The 17,147-nt window shown below is 47.7% G+C and overlaps 1 protein-coding gene across 1 annotated transcript in view; it reads right to left on the bottom strand.

The window, feature by feature from the left end:
- Positions 1–16,721, bottom strand: part of LOC130360801 (sulfotransferase 6B1-like) — a 33,011-nt gene extending 16,290 nt beyond the window's left edge. Inside the window, exon 1 of the mRNA XM_056563365.1 lies at positions 16,405–16,721. Coding sequence (XP_056419340.1) covers positions 16,405–16,627 — 223 coding nt within the window. The 5' untranslated portion in view covers positions 16,628–16,721. The remainder of the gene's footprint in view (positions 1–16,404) is intronic.
- Between the last annotated feature and the right edge of the window lie 426 nt (positions 16,722–17,147).

Genomic DNA, 17,147 nt, shown 5'->3' with positions numbered 1-17,147 from the left:
CAGGCTGGCAGCTCTGATTGTTCTCCTTTGTGAACAAAGCAGACTGGCAGCTCGTAGTGTTTAGGACTCCAGCATGAGTCTGAAATGCTTGCTGCCAGGACTGGTAGGGAGACCCCTGGTGGTCATTTCTTCAAAGTGGAAAATTAAATAGAAAGAAGCATATTTTTTAATAACATGCAATTGTAAAGTTATTCTGCATACATTAATCTATAATATAGCAAAAGTTTTTTTGATGAGAGGTACCCTTTAAAGATGTAAGCTCTGCTGCAGCAAAACTGTGAATGCAGATCTGAAATATAATACAGACTGTAACACAAGACTATATAATATGTTACAAAGGGATTTAACTTTTGCAAGTTGTATTGTACGCTCAGGACTGGCCCAAGACATTGTGCTGCCAGGGTCCAAAAGTGTAAAAAACAAAAAAACAAAAAAATAAAAACACATTAGGTAGCATTGTTTCCCCACATTAGGTAGCACAGTTTCCCCACATTAGGTAGCATAGATTCTCCACATTAGAAAAAAGTCCCAATAGAACTGAAATTGTTGGCACTGCTTACATGTGGTATCGCACTGTGTGTGCTGCGGCATACACCTTTGCCCGTAATAACCCCTCTGCTGCATACATGGTGCCCAGTCCAAAAGCATTCAACGACATCCAAATATTTAATAGAATAAGATGGCACTCCCAATTACAATGCAATCAGTTTATTTCATATTTCAGGTCTTCAGATACAGGTAATGGCTTTTACCTGTATCTGAAGACCTGAAATATGAAATAAACAGATTGCATAGTAATCATGAGTGATGTCTTATTCTATCAAATATTTCACCACATTAGGTAGCATAGTTTCCCCACATTATATAGCATAGTTTCCCCATATTAGATAGCATAGTTCCCCCCCCCACCACCACCAACACACACAGACAGACAAGACACACACAGAGACACAGACAGACACACAGACACACTCACCTGGCCTGAAATAAGAAATAAACGGAGTGCATTGTAATCGTGAGTGCCATATTATTCTATCAAATATTTCCCCACATTAGGTAGCATAGTTTCCCCATATTAGGTAGCAGTTTCTACACATCCCCCCCCCCCCGCCAGCACACACAGACAAACACACACAGAGACGCAAACAGACACATAGACACACTCACCTGGCCTGCGCAGCGCTTCTTCTCTCTGCCAGCAGCCTGACGAGTTACGTCACTGATGTCCTCCCGCGCGGGTCTGCATAGAAATGTCACTTGCTCGACATCCCTCGTCAGACCCCGGCTGGCCGGCCGCAGGCTCACTGAGTTAAAGTGGCTGCTGTGCTATTAAGCAGCCTTGGCTGCGCCGACCACTTTATGAGCAGTGGCAGAGCAGTAGGAGGTTGCCTGGCCATGGAGCTAGGTGGCACAAAAACAGGGGGTGCAGCAAAGTGCTGCCCCTGAAAAGTGCCATCTGGGACCAATGGTCCTACCGGGTCCCATAGTAGGGCTGGCCCTGTCTACGCTAAAGGAATGAAATATCTTATAAGCCTTTCATAGGTACAGATTATTGTTACACAAGTCAGGAGGGGACATTATGTTCGAACATACTGTATCTTTTTACTTATACCCCACTTATAATGGTATCACGTATGAAGTTAGAGTCATTTCTAGAATATTATTTAGATATATTAGGTCTTCTTGTCCAGAATCTGTTAAGACCCCACAAACATCTCCTTCATCTTTTTATTTTATAACACTGTCCTCTCCCAGCAAAGAGCAGTGTTGGGAATTGTAACATAGCTCCAAACAATTTGTAGTTATACTTCAATAAAAAGACCTTTGTACTGTACAACAAGTTGAATGTTCTTGAATCAATATAATTCAGTGCTATATTACTGATAACACACATCTAGCCGATTGCTAGCACTGGCTAGGATTTTTGGCCTGGTGCCCTGCATCACTGAGCGATTGCCACTCTTGACTGCATCTAATGGTGAAGCAGGATTAAAGTATTAAAGGTGTAGTCCAGTGGTGAAAAATGTATCCCCTATCCTAAGGATAGGGGATAAGTTTGAGATCGCGGGGGGTCCAACCGCTGGAGCCCCCTGCGATCTCTCTACGGGGGCCAGGCTCTCCGGCCAGATAGCGGGTGTCGACCTCCGCACGAAGTGGCGGCCGACACGCCCCCTCAATACATCTCTATGGCAGAGCCGGAGATTGCCGAAGGCAGCGCTTCGGCTCTGCCATAGAGTTGAATTGAGGGGCGTGTCGGACGCCGCTTTGTGCGGAGGTCGACACGCCCCCTTACCCCGGGCTGTTAGGGCTCCGTACAGGAGATCGCAGGGGGCCCCAACGGTCGGACCCCCCGCGATCTCAAACTTATCCCCTATCCTTAGGATAGGGGATAAGTTGTTCACCACTGGGTTCACCACTGGACTACTCCTTTAAGATTTAATAGAAGTAATTTACAAATCTGTTTAACTTTCCGGAGCCAGTTGATATATATATAAAAAAAAAATTTGGCCTGGAATACCCCTTTAAGCAGATTTATAAATTACTTCTAGTAAAAAAAATCTTAATCCTTACAGAGGAAATTCTTTTCTTTTTGGATTTCTTCTCTGTCACGACCACAGTGCTCTCTGCTGACACCTCTGTCCATGTCAGGAACTATTCAGAGCAAATCCCCATAGCAAACCTATCCTGCTCTGGACAGTTCCTAAAATGGATAGAGGTGTCGGCAGAGAGCACTGTGTTCGTGACAGAAAAGAAATCCAAAAAGAAAAGAATTTCCTCTGTAGTATACAGCCGCTAATAAGGATTAAGAATTTTTGATCTTTCTGGCACCAGTTGATTTAAAAAATAAAAGTTTTCCACCGGAGTACCCCTTCAATTCAAGTAAATTGTACTTAATTGCAATACCACACACTCCTTCTGGACAGATACCATACAGTTTTTGAAAGTGAGCAACCATGTTTTTCCTATCTTGAACAATGATGATGAGCGAACATTCCAAAATTTCTTTGTTGATTCCGCACCTGGTTTTGGCTAAAAATACTACATGTAAATTCATCCTAAATCTATCAATTTTAAACATATCCCTGGATGGCTGCCTACTCCTCGTCCCCAGCCCTGGCCTTTTATTTTTATGTTGGTAAAATGGGATCAAATACAGACATTGACATCACAATTTGGCCGCCTGTTCAACAAATACATTGGCAAAATGTCATAATCGGCTGGTGAAGCATGTGTGCAGTTTTTACAATGTGTGTTCTGTTTTTTGGTTCTGTACTAGGTCAGTTTTTTTTGTTTTTTTGTTAGTGTACTATTTTATTGCTGTTTATTGCTTGGGAATATTGCGGAAGAAGGGGTATGAAAAAGGACATATGAACTATGCAGGGCCCTCATTTGCCATTTGATGACAATAGACATCTATGAATACACTTTGTATATGTTGGGACCTTTCTTTAGATCTACATGTAGAGGTTTTCTAGTTTCTTTCATTCAGTAAGTGTCAACACTTTAGGTGTTTCATAGGAATAGCAGCAAAGTGAAGGAGAAAATTCAAAATCTTCATTTTTTTTTTTTTACACTCGCATGTTCTTGTAGACCCAGTTTTTGAATTTTTACAAGGGGTAAAAGGAGGGAAATCTTCCTAAAATTTGTAACCCAATTTCTCTCGAGTAAGGAAATACCTCATATGTGTATGTAAAGTGTTCGGCGGGCGCACTAGAGGGCTCAGAAGGGAAGGAGCGACAAGGGGATTTTGGAGAGTGAATTTTTCTGAAATGGTTTTTGGGGGGCATGTCCTATTTAGGAAGCCCCTAGGGTGCCAGGACAGCAAAACAAACAAAAAAAAAAAATGGCATACTATTTTGGAAACTACAGCCCTTAAGGAACGTAACAAGGGTTACAGTGAGCCTTAAAACATCACAGGTGTTTGACGACTTTGGATATGTAAAGGATTTTTTTTTTTTTTTTTACTAAAATGCTGGTTTTTCCCCAAATTTTACAGTTTTACAAGGGGTAAAAGGAGAAAATGCCCCACAAAATTTGTAACCCCATCTCTTCTGAGTATGAAAATACCCCATGTGTGGACGTCAAGTGCACTTCGGGCGCACTACAATGCTTCAGAAGAGAAGGAGTAACATTTGCAAATTTTGCGGAAATGGGGGGGGGGGGGCGCATGTCACTTTTAGGAAGCCCCTATGGTGCCAGGACAGCAAAAGAAAAACCCACATGGCATACTATTTTGGAAACTGCACCCCTCAAGGAACGTAACTGTTACGCCGAGCGCTCCGGGTCCCCGCTCCTCCCCGGAGCGCTCGCTACACTCTCGCTACTGCAGCGCTCCGGTCAGATCCACTGACCCGGTGCGCTGCGATTCCGCCTCCAGCCGGGATGCGATTCGCGATGCGGGTGGCGCCCGCTCACGATGCGCACCCCGGCTCCCATACCTGACTCGCTCTCCGTCGGTCCTGTCCCGGCGCGCGCGGCCCCGCTCCCTAGGGCGCGCGCGCGCCGGGTCTCTGCGATTTAAAGGGCCACTGCGCCGCTGATTGGCGCAAGTGGTTCTAATTAGTGTGTTCACCTGTGCACTCCCTATGTATACCTCACTTCCCCTGCACTCCCTCGCCGGATCTTGTTGCCATTGTGCCAGTGAAAGCGTTTCCTTGTGTGTTCCTAGCCTGTGTTCCAGACCTCCTGCCGTTGCCCCTGACTACGATCCTTGCTGCCTGCCCCGACCTTCTGCTACGTCCGACCTTGCTTCTGTCTACTCCCTTGTACCGCGCCTATCTTCAGCAGTCAGAGAGGTTGAGCCGTTGCTAGTGGATACGACCTGGTCACTACCGCCGCAGCAAGACCATCCCGCTTTGCGGCGGGCTCTGGTGAATACCAGTAGTGACTTAGAACCGGTCCACTAGCACGGTCCACGCCAATCCCTCTCTGGCACAGAGGATCCACCTCCTGCCAGCCGGCATCGTGACAGTAGATCCGGCCATGGATCCCGCTGAAGTTCCTCTGCCAGTTGTCGCCGACCTCACCACGGTGGTCGCCCAGCAGTCACAACAGATAGCGCAACAAGGCCACCAGCTGTCTCAACTGACCGTGATGCTACAGCAGCTACTACCACAGCTTCAGCAATCATCTCCTCCGCCAGCTCCTGCACCTCCTCCGCAGCGAGTGGCCGCTTCAGGCCTACGACTATCCTTGCCGGATAAATTTGATGGGGACTCTAAATTTTGCCGTGGCTTTCTTTCTCAATGTTCCCTGCACTTGGAGATGATGTCGGACCAGTTTCCTACTGAAAGGTCTAAGGTGGCTTTCGTAGTCAGCCTTCTGTCTGGAAAAGCTCTGTCATGGGCCACACCGCTCTGGGACCGCAATGACCCCGTCACTGCCTCTGTACACTCCTTCTTCTTGGAAATTCGAAGTGTCTTTGAGGAACCTGCCCGAGCCTCTTCTGCTGAGACTGCCCTGTTGAACCTGGTCCAGGGTAATTCTTCCGTTGGCGAGTACGCCGTACAATTCCGTACTCTTGCTTCAGAACTATCCTGGAATAATGAGGCCCTCTGCGCGACCTTTAAAAAAGGCCTATCCAGCAACATTAAAGATGTTCTGGCCGCACGAGAAATTCCTGCTAACCTACATGAACTCATTCATCTAGCCACTCGCATTGACATGCGTTTTTCCGAAAGGCGTCAGGAGCTCCGCCAGGATATGGACTTTGTTCGCACGAGGCGTTTTTTCTCCCCGGCTCCTCTCTCCTCTGGTCCCCTGCAATCCGTTCCTGTGCCTTCCGCCGTGGAGGCTATGCAGGTCGACCGGTCTCGCCTGACACCTCAAGAGAGGACACGACGCCGCATGGAGAATCTCTGCCTGTACTGTGCCGGTACCGAACACTTCCTGAAGGATTGTCCTATCCGTCATCCCCGCCTGGAAAGACGTACGCTGACTCCGCACAAAGGTGAAACAGTCCTTGATGTCAACTCTGCTTCTCCACGTCTTACTGTGCCTGTGCGGATATCTGCCTCTACCTTCTCCTTCTCTACTATGGCCTTCTTGGATTCCGGATCTGCAGGAAATTTTATTTTGGCCTCTCTCATCAACAGGTTCAACATCCCGGTGACCAGTCTCGCCAGACCCCTCTTCATCAATTGTGTTAACAATGAAAAATTGGACTGTACCATACGTTTCCGCACGGAGCCTCTCCTAATGTGCATCGGACCTCATCACGAAAAAATTGAGTTTTTGGTCCTCCCCAATTGTACTTCCGAAATTCTCCTTGGACTACCCTGGCTTCAACACCATTCCCCAACCCTGGATTGGTCCACTGGGGAGATCAAGAGTTGGGGTACCTCTTGTTTCAAGGACTGCCTTAAACCGGTTCCCAGTACTCCTTGCCGTGACCCTGTGGTTTCCCCTGTAACCGGTCTCCCTAAGGCCTATATGGACTTTGCGGATGTATTTTGCAAAAAACAAGCTGAGACTCTACCTCCTCACAGGCCTTATGACTGTCCTATTGACCTCCTCCCGGGCACTACTCCACCCCGGGGCAGAATTTATCCTCTCTCCGCCCCAGAGACTCTTGCTATGTCTGAGTACATCCAGGAAAATTTAAAAAAGGGCTTTATCCGCAAATCCTCCTCTCCTGCCGGAGCCGGATTTTTCTTTGTGTCCAAAAAAGATGGCTCCCTACGTCCTTGCATTGACTACCGCGGTCTTAATAAAATCACGGTAAAGAACCGCTACCCTCTACCTCTTATCTCTGAACTCTTTGATCGCCTCCAAGGTGCCCACATCTTTACCAAACTGGACTTAAGAGGTGCTTATAATCTCATCCGCATCAGAGAGGGGGATGAATGGAAAACGGCATTTAACACTAGAGATGGACACTTTGAGTATCTGGTCATGCCCTTTGGCCTGTGCAACGCCCCTGCCGTCTTCCAAGACTTTGTTAATGAAATTTTTCGTGATCTCTTATATTCCTGTGTTGTTGTGTATCTGGACGATATCCTGATTTTTTCTGCCAACCTAGAAGAACACCGCCAGCATGTCCGCATGGTTCTTCAGAGACTTCGTGACAATCAACTTTATGCCAAGATGGAGAAATGTCTGTTTGAATGTCAATCTCTTCCTTTCCTAGGATACTTGGTCTCTGGCCAGGGACTACAAATGGATCCAGACAAACTCTCTGCCGTCTTAGATTGGCCACGCCCCTCCGGACTCCGTGCTATCCAATGTTTTTTGGGGTTCGCCAATTATTACAGACAATTTATTCCACATTTTTCCACCATTGTGGCTCCTATCGTGGCTTTAACCAAAAAGAATGCCAATCCTAAGTCATGGCCTCCTCAAGCGGAAGACGCCTTTAAACAGCTCAAGTCTGCCTTTTCTTCTGCTCCCGTGCTCTCCAGACCTGACCCATCTAAACCCTTCCTATTGGAGGTAGATGCCTCCTCAGTAGGAGCGGGAGCGGTCCTTCTACAAAAAAATTCTTCCGGGCATGCTGTTACTTGTGGTTTTTTTTCTAGGACCTTCTCTCCGGCGGAGAGGAACTACTCCATCGGGGATCGAGAGCTACTAGCCATTAAATTAGCACTTGAGGAATGGAGGCATCTGCTGGAGGGATCAAGATTTCCAGTTATTATTTACACCGATCACAAGAATCTCTCCTATCTCCAGTCTGCCCAACGGCTGAATCCTCGCCAGGCCAGGTGGTCTCTGTTCTTTGCCCGATTTAATTTTGAAATTCACTTTCGGCCTGCCGATAAGAACATTAGGGCCGATGCTCTCTCTCGTTCCTCGGATGCCTCGGAAGTAGAGCTCTCTCCGCAACACATCATTCCTCCTGACTGCCTGATCTCCACTTCTCCAGCCTCCATCAGGCAAACTCCTCCAGGGAAGACCTTCGTCACTCCACGCCAACGCCTCGGAATCCTCAAATGGGGTCACTCCTCCCATCTCGCAGGCCATGCGGGCATCAAGAAATCCGTGCAACTCATCTCTCGTTTCTATTGGTGGCCGACTCTGGAGACGGATGTTGTTGATTTTGTGCGGGCCTGCACTGTCTGTGCCCGGGATAAGACTCCTCGCCAGAAGCCCGCTGGTCTTCTTCATCCTCTGCCTGTCCCCGAACAGCCTTGGTCTCTGATTGGTATGGACTTTATTACAGACTTACCCCCATCCCGTGGCAACACTGTTGTTTGGGTGGTCGTTGATCGATTCTCCAAGATGGCACATTTCATCCCTCTTCCTGGTCTTCCTTCTGCGCCTCAGTTGGCAAAACAATTTTTAGTACAAATTTTTCGTCTTCACGGGTTGCCCACGCAGATCGTCTCGGATAGAGGCGTCCAATTCGTGTCAAAATTCTGGAGGGCTCTCTGTAAACAACTCAAGATTAAATTAAACTTTTCTTCTGCTTATCATCCTCAATCCAATGGGCAAGTAGAAAGAATTAACCAGGTCCTGGGTGATTATTTACGGCATTTTGTTTCCTCCCGCCAGGATGACTGGGCAGATCTTCTACCATGGGCCGAATTCTCGTATAACTTCAGAGTTTCTGAATCTTCTTCCAAATCTCCATTTTTCGTGGTGTACGGCCGTCACCCTCTTCCCCCCCTCCCTACTCCCTTGCCCTCTGGTTTGCCCGCTGTGGATGAAATAACTCGTGATCTTTCCACCATATGGAAAGAGACCCAAAATTCTCTCTTACAGGCTTCATCACGCATGAAGAAGTTTGCTGATAAGAAAAGAAGAGCTCCCCCCATTTTTTCTCCAGGAGACAAGGTATGGCTCCCCGCTAAATATGTCCGCTTCCGTGTTCCTAGCTACAAATTGGGACCACGCTATCTTGGTCCTTTCAAAATTTTGTGCCAGATTAATCCTGTCTCTTACAAACTTCTTCTTCCTCCTTCTCTTCGTATTCCTAATGCCTTTCACGTTTCTCTTCTTAAACCACTCATCATCAACCGTTTCTCTCCCAAACTTGTTTCTCCCACTCCTGTTTCCGGCTCCTCGGACATCTTCTCAGTAAAGGAGATACTGGCCTCCAAGAAGGTCAGAGGGAAAACCTTTTTTTTGGTCGATTGGGAGGGCTGTGGTCCTGAAGAGAGATCCTGGGAACCTGAGGACAATATCCTAGACAAAAGTCTGCTCCTCAGGTTCTCAGGCTCTAAGAAGAGGGGGAGACCCAAGGGGGGGGGGTACTGTTACGCCGAGCGCTCCGGGTCCCCGCTCCTCCCCGGAGCGCTCGCTACACTCTCGCTACTGCAGCGCTCCGGTCAGATCCACTGACTCGGTGTGCTGCGATTCCGCCTCCAGCCGGGATGCGATTCGCGATGCGGGTGGCGCCCGCTCGCGATGCGCACCCCGGCTCCCGTACCTGACTCGCTCTCCGTCGGTCCTGTCCCGGCGCGCGCGGCCCCGCTCCCTAGGGCGCGCGCGCGCCGGGTCTCTGCGATTTAAAGGGCCACTGCGCCGCTGATTGGCGCAAGTGGTTCTAATTAGTGTGTTCATCTGTGCACTCCCTATGTATACCTCACTTCCCCTGCACTCCCTCGCCGGATCTTGTTGCCATTGTGCCAGTGAAAGCGTTTCCTTGTGTGTTCCTAGCCTGTGTTCCAGACCTCCTGCCGTTGCCCCTGACTACGATCCTTGCTGCCTGCCCCGACCTTCTGCTACGTCCGACCTTGCTTCTGTCTACTCCCTTGTACCGCGCCTATCTTCAGCAGTCAGAGAGGTTGAGCCGTTGCTAGTGGATACGACCTGGTCACTACCGCCGCAGCAAGACCATCCCGCTTTGCGGCGGGCTCTGGTGAATACCAGTAGTGACTTAGAACCGGTCCACTAGCACGGTCCACGCCAATCCCTCTCTGGCACAGAGGATCCACCTCCTGCCAGCCGGCATCGTGACAGTAACAAGGGGTACAGTGAGTCTTAACCTCCCACAGGTGTTTGATAAATGTTCATTAAAGTGGGATGTGAAAATGAAAAATTAGATTTTTTACACTAAAATGCTGGGGTTACCCCAAACTTTTCATTTTCACAAGTGGCAAAAGGAGAAAATGTCCCTGTAATTTTGTCAATACATTTCATGGAGTAAGGATATACCTCATGTCTGGGCGTATACAGCGTGCCTTGAGCTTAAGCATAGCTGCCTTTGGAGCTAGAACAGCGGGACCCTCCCCCCCCCCCCCCTCAAGGAGCGTTACATGGGGTACAGTGGGACAAAATATTGTAAAACAGGTTATGCTCCCAGAATGATGACCCAGAGCATAGCCAAAACAAAAATATATGCCCACCCCAAACCCTATGCTCTGAATCATCATTCTGGAAATGTGATGTATGTGGCCATCCCTAACCTGTTGCCTCAAATGCGCAACCCGCTCAGGTGGAGTAAGAGCGCTGCACATTTGAGGCAACATAAAAAGTCCCGGATGATAGTGACTCAGTGACCCATGACCCAGAGAAAAAAAATACCCCCAGAGGTCTTAGGTTTTTTGGCCAATTTTGTGGTTTATAGGGTTAAAACTTGGAATGTACTCTGGACTTGGTGCATTGGGGTCAAATTATGGAAAATTTAAATTATAATTTAGTACTGCATGGAAGTGTGATACTCCCTGAAGCAGTTTTTAATGCAGAGGCCCGGATGATCGGGGCAAGTGTCACATTGATAGGTGGTCCGAATCCCCCTCCTGTTACACACTCTGCATTTTTTCTGGGATCGTCCCTTCTTTCCAGTGTGGGGGACCTCACCTGGAAAGCATTGGCCTGGGACGACCCTGACACCTAGAACTTCAGTTCCTTCGGAACTCCGGCCTGCTCTTTCCCGGTTGACAAAGATCAGGGCCTTTAGGACTTCTTCTTGGAACTGAAGGTATGTCCCTGTGTTTCCAGTGTACTGAAAGAGCTGTACATGGCAACCTGTACCAAGTAGACCACAACTTTTTTGTACCATACACGTGTTTTCCGCATGGCCATGTATGGCTTGAGGACTTCATCAGAAAGATCAACTCCCCCCATATACCGATTGTAGTCCAGAATACAATCAGGCTTGAGGACCGGTGTGGTACCTCGAACAGGGACAGGTGAGCTGTCGTTACCATGAATAGTGGTCAGCATAAGGACATCCCTCTTATCCTTATACCTGACCAGCAACAGGTTTTCATGGCTAAGGGCACGGGACTCACCCTTGGGCATAGGTGTCTGGATCAAATTTAGAGGCCTCCCTGGTTCTTCCGCACGGTCCCACAAGCGGACGTGGATCTGGCGGCAAGGGATGTGAACAGAGGGATGATGGTATGAGGAGTATGTGGTGTGTGTGCTTGGTGTAACTGTAACGGGGAAAAAAAAAAAAAAAAAAATGGGGTGCCAAATGCAGCGCCCTGAACCCCTAATAGGGCCCGGGCTACACTAAAAAAAAAAAAATTGCTGCGGACCCTTTAGGTCCTATTAAGGGGTCGGGTGGGGGGGTGGGGATTTAAAAAAAACTTTTTTTTTTTTTTTTTAACTTTTCAATAAGATTGTTATTGGCATTTTAACAAATATATGAAAAGATAACAAAAAGAACATCTTGTTATGACGCATAGATATAAAGCATTACAAAGGGAGCAAGATGTATATAAACAAGTGTCCCTTTGCTGTATTCTTTCCCTGCTCTAACAAGGGTTCTTCTTCTCTGAGGGTCTCCGATCTTGACAGAGGAGGGTCCCTGGCTCCATCTTGCAGCTCTGCCCGCTGAATGAACTCAGTGAGCTGGCAGAGCCACGAGAAGGGGCCATAAACCCCTCCCCTGCCAGCTGCTATTGGCCGGTCAATAGCAGCAATCCTGGGGGGGGGGGGTTATCTCTGGGTCAGCTGGTCACACGTGACCCGCATCACCAGAATCGCCGCAAACCGCAGGTGTGAATTCATGGAGGGGTCTGATGCTCCCCCTGGGCATTTGGGCCCTTGGTCCTTAAAGGGGTATTCCGGGCAAAAACATCTTATCCCCTATTGAAAGGAAAGGGAATAAGATGTCTGATCGCAGGAATCCCTTGCGATCTCCCTGCAGCAGCCCGCATTCTATGCGTCTGAAGTTTCGGAAACCTCTTGGCTTCCGAGACGGGGACGTGACGTCACGCCACGCCCCCTCCATTTCATTTCTATGGGAGGGGGCATGGCGTGACGTCACGTCCCCGTCTCGGAACCCCCGAGGTTTCCAAAACTTCAGACGCAGCTACGCATAGAATGCGGGTTGCTGCAGGGAGATCGCAGGGGGTTCCCAGGGACGGGCCCCCCGCGATCAGACATCTTATCCCCTATCCTTTCGATAGGAGATAAGATGTTTTTGCCCAGAATACCCCTTTAAGTACCAGGGAGCAAAGGTGTACCTGTACGCCCTTGGTCCTTAAGTGGTTAACCCCTTAAGGACCAGGCGTTTTTCGTTTTTTGCATTTTCATTTTTTCCTCCTTACCTTTAAAAAATCATAACTCTTTCAATTTTGCACCTAAAAATCTGTATGGCGTATTTTTTGCGCCACCAATTCTACTTTGTAATGACATCAGTCATTGTACCCAAAAATCTACGGCGAAACAGAAAAAAAAATCATTGTGCGACAAAATTGAAAAAAAAATAATGCCATTTTGTAACTTTTTGGGGGCTTCCGTTTCTACGTAGTATATTTTTCGTTAAAAATGATACCTTTTCTTTATTCTCTAGGTCCATACGGTTAAATTATACCCTATAGGTTTGATTTTGTATTACTACTGAAAAACAAAAAATCATAAATACATGCAGGAAAATTTATACGTTTAAAATTGTCATTTTCTGAGCCCTATAACTTTTTTTATTTTTCCATGTTCAGGGGGCTATGAGGGCTCATTTTTTGCGCCGTGATCTGAACTTTTTGCATTGATCACACTTTTTGTTTGCTTTTTATTCATCTTTTCATGATATAAAAAGTGACCAAAAATACGCTATTTTGGACTTTAGAATTTTTTTGCGCGTACGCCATTGAACGCGCGGTTCAAAAAGCGGTATATTTTTATAATTCGGACATTTCCGCACGCGGCGATACCACATGTTTTTTTTATTTAGACAGTTTTTTTTTTTTAATTCTTGGAAATGCCGGGCGTTTCAAACTTTTATTAGGGGAAGGGATAATTGAAAGGGTTAATGATTTTTTTTTTTTACACTTTTCTTATGCAATATTATAGCTCCTATAGGGGACTATAACATTGCATGTACTGATCTTTACCACTGATTGATGCAACTCCATAGGAATGGATCAGTGTTTTCGGCGATTGAATGCTCAAGCCTGGATCTCAGGCTTGAAGCATTCATTCGGCGATCGGACTGCAGGAAGGAAGGTAAGAGACCTTCCTCCTGAAGTACAGCTGTTCGGGATGCCGCGATTATACCGCAGCGATCCTGAACAGCTCCCTGAGCTAACCGGCACATTTTACTTTCACTTTTAGCCGCGCGACTAAAGGGTTAATAGGGTGCGGCACCGCAATCAGTGCCGCGCGCTATTAGCGGCGGGTCCCGGCTTCACTATGACGCCGGGCCCGCCGTGATATGATGCGGGGTTACCGTGTAACCCCGCATTATATCACGGGAGCGGGACTAAGGGCGTAAGTTTACGCCCTTGGTCTTTAACAGGTTAAAGGGGTACTCCGGGGGAATTTATTTTTTTTTTTTGTAAATCAACTGGTGCCAGAAAGTTGAACAGATTTGTAAATTACTTCTATTAAAAAATCTTAATCCTTCCAGTACTTATTAGCTGCTGAATACTACAGAGTAAATTATTTACTTTTTGGAACACAGAGCTCTCTGCTGAATCACGAGCACAGTGCTCTCTGCTGACATTTCTGTCCATTTTAAAAGGATAGGGGATAAGATGTCTCACCGCGGGGGTCCCCTCACTGGGGGCCCCCGCAATCTTGTATTAGCCACCCACCTGTTTGAGCTGCACGCCGCGGAGTATCGTGACGTCACGACTCTGCCCCCGTGTGACGTCACCTCCCGCTATGCAAGTCTATGGGAGGGAGCGTGACGACGTGGTATCATCTATCTACTGATAGAGCCCAGTAAGGTAGGCTCTATTAGCAGATCTGCTCCTTGAGGGTCCTGGGTATGATGAGCTGACCTCCGACGGGGCATCCAAACCGATTAGACCCCCCCCTCCCCAAATCGGTTGACAATCAGTTAGGTGGACAGTAATTGCGGCTTTAAAGGGGTACTCCGCCCCTGGCATCTTATCCCCTATCCAAAGGATAGGGGATAAGATGTTAGATCACCGCGGTCCCGCTGCTGGGGACCCCGGGGATCGCGGCTGCTGCACCCCGCCATCATAACTGCACAGAGCGAGTTTGCTCTGTGCGTAATGACGGGCGATACAAGGGCCGGAGCAGCGTGACGTCATGGCTCTGCCCCTCATGATATCAAGGCCCGTCCCCTTAATGCAAGTCTATGGCAGGGGGTGTGACGACCGTCACGCCCCCTCCCATAGACTTGTATTGACGGGGGCGGGCCGTGACGTCACGAGGGGCGGAGCCGTGACGTAACGATGCTCCGGCCCCTGTATTGCACGTCATTACGTGCAGAGCGATCTCGCTCTGCGCAGTAATGATAGCGGGGTGCTGCAGGAGCGGGACCCCGGCGATCTGACATCTTATCCCCTATCCTTTGGATAGGGATAAGATGTCTAGGGGCAGAGTACCCCTTTAAAGTGCCTTGATTGCACAGAGATGTTTTATGACACAACTAGCTTTCTTTAGCTATAGAGCAACAGTTTAGTTGACTGTGAATAGGCCCATGGACATGACGACCAAAGCATTGGTTGGAATTGGCCAAAACAGACAATTTTGGTTTTAAGTTGATTAAAAAATCTGGGCTAATGCATGAGTGAGTAAGAATTACTTCTAAGACAGATATCTACAATTATTTAATGTGCAATACAAGTATTTACTGAATAAAGGTCAGGAGAGCTGAAAGATGTTCCAGTACGGGATATAGTCCCATACAGTACTTAGGCCCTGTCAGGTTGAGTTCTTCTGTGTCCTAGGGGCCCTCCTGCAGTGTCTCCCCCACCATAATATATATTATGTATAGTGTTTTGAGTGTTATGTATAAAGGACCTTTAAATGGGTTTTCCGCCACTAGGCATCTTATCCCCTATTCAAAGGATACGGGATAAGATGTCTGATTGCGGGGGTCCGGCTGCAGCACCCCGCTGTCATTACTGCACAGAGAAAACTCGCTCTGTGCGTAATGACGGGCAATACAGGGGCCAGAGCATTGTGATGTCACATCTCCGCCCCTTGTGACATTGCAGCCCTCCCCCCCTCAATACAAGTCTAATGGAGGGGGTGTGGCAAACCCCCTCCCATAGATTTGTATTTAGGGGGGGGGGATCGTGATGTCATGAGGGGAGGAGCCATGATATCGCAATGCTCCGGCCCCTGTATTGCCCGTCATTAGGCACAGAGCGAGTTTGCTCTGTGCAGTAATGATAGCGGGGTGCTGCAGCTGAGATCCCGGTGGTCCCCAGCAGCAGGATCCCCGCGATCAGACATCTTATCCCCTATCCTTTGGATAGGGGATAAGATGTCTAGGGGCGGAGTACCCCTTTAAGGACCTTTGAGTAAGTCACATGATAATGTGTTCCCCTGATGTGTTTATTACCCAGAGAGCACCAGCTAACCAGGTGACCTGCAGTCTGACCCATGGGCTTCTGGCTCAGCCCCCTTTATAAGAGGGGGAGCCATTGCAATCGCACTCTTTCTGCTGAGGTACAGTAAAGACCAGACCTCTCAGAGCCAGTGTCCAGCACATCTGGAGGCCTCAAGCCTAGCCTACAGCCACATGTCAGTAAGTCAAGTCTTCTATGTCTGCTGTCACTACCTACTGTCAAGTCAAGTCTATAGTCACGTCTATTATAGTCAGCAAGTCTGTCAAAGTCACTACAAGTCTCAGCAAGCTGCAAGGTCCTTCTGTGTTACTGGCCACCTCTCTGGGATCCTGGCCTAGCTGTAAAGACTATTACTATCTGTCTACCGTTTACCCTACTGTTAACCCTAACCTGGTGTTGGACTATTATTACTCTGCCTAACCTAGGGATAGCGGTGCTACCGTTCTGGTGATTACCGAGAAAACCGCCCCCTTGCATCACAAACATCTAGGGGTTAATAACATCTGCCCCATACACCTCTCCTTCACACCCTGTGCCGCACCACATTTACTTGTTCTGCCTGTGGGTCTGATCAGGGCTTTATTCTCCTGTATTGTCCGGTATACACTTGACCCTGCTGCAAGTGGACTTTCCGCCAGCTAAAAGTGCACAGTGTGAACGAGCCCTGAGACGATTGTATGAACTAGAGACAGAATCGTGCATTACTGTTTCATTAAAGTCCATGTAGTCCCTTCCCCCCACTCACCACACTTGGGATATGTTATGATCAATACATCATCTTCTCTGGCTTCAAAACCCTCCATAGCTTGAAAAGTGGCCTCGCTGCATAGGATACTGGGATACAGAATCCCCTTATAAGAAAACTTCAGCTCCTCAGGAGTCATGGTCTTTGCCTTCTCCAATGTCCTCTGCATTTCTGCTTGGAATTTCTCCCGGTTTGTTTGTTTTGGGTCCTCGGATCCTGACATGTTTCTCCTGTGTAAAAGGAATAGTAAGTAAAAGCCCTTTCACTGAGCCTTTCCTTCTTATGTGAGGCTCTAGCAGGGGAGTGTTTATGCAACACACCCCCCCCCCCCCCCCCCCCCCACACACACACACACACACACGCACACACACACGCACACACACACACACGCACACACACACACACCCACTGAACTCATGTTACAGCCCAAAGACAATAAACACATAAAATGCCTTTAATCCATTTCCCATTGACCTCCAGGGAAGATGCAAGTCATTGTTTTAAACCTCTTTCAGTGTGTAAAATAAGAAGCAGCATATACGGTACTTACTTTGCTTGTAGTACATGTGTATTACTATCATTATTACTGAAATCAATTGGAATACTAAATATGCTTCTTATAAAGATAAAATAAGCTTCAAATACACAAGAAAATAAGCTTTACATATGCTCCAAAACTCCCTTGCAAATGTTATACCAGTACATTGCTGGTATATATAAGAAACATAATGAAGGACAGGATT

Source organism: Hyla sarda, chromosome 3 (assembly GCF_029499605.1).
Source record: "Hyla sarda isolate aHylSar1 chromosome 3, aHylSar1.hap1, whole genome shotgun sequence".
NCBI lineage: Eukaryota > Metazoa > Chordata > Amphibia > Anura > Hylidae > Hyla > Hyla sarda.
This window is presented reverse-complemented; position numbering and strand designations above follow the sequence as displayed.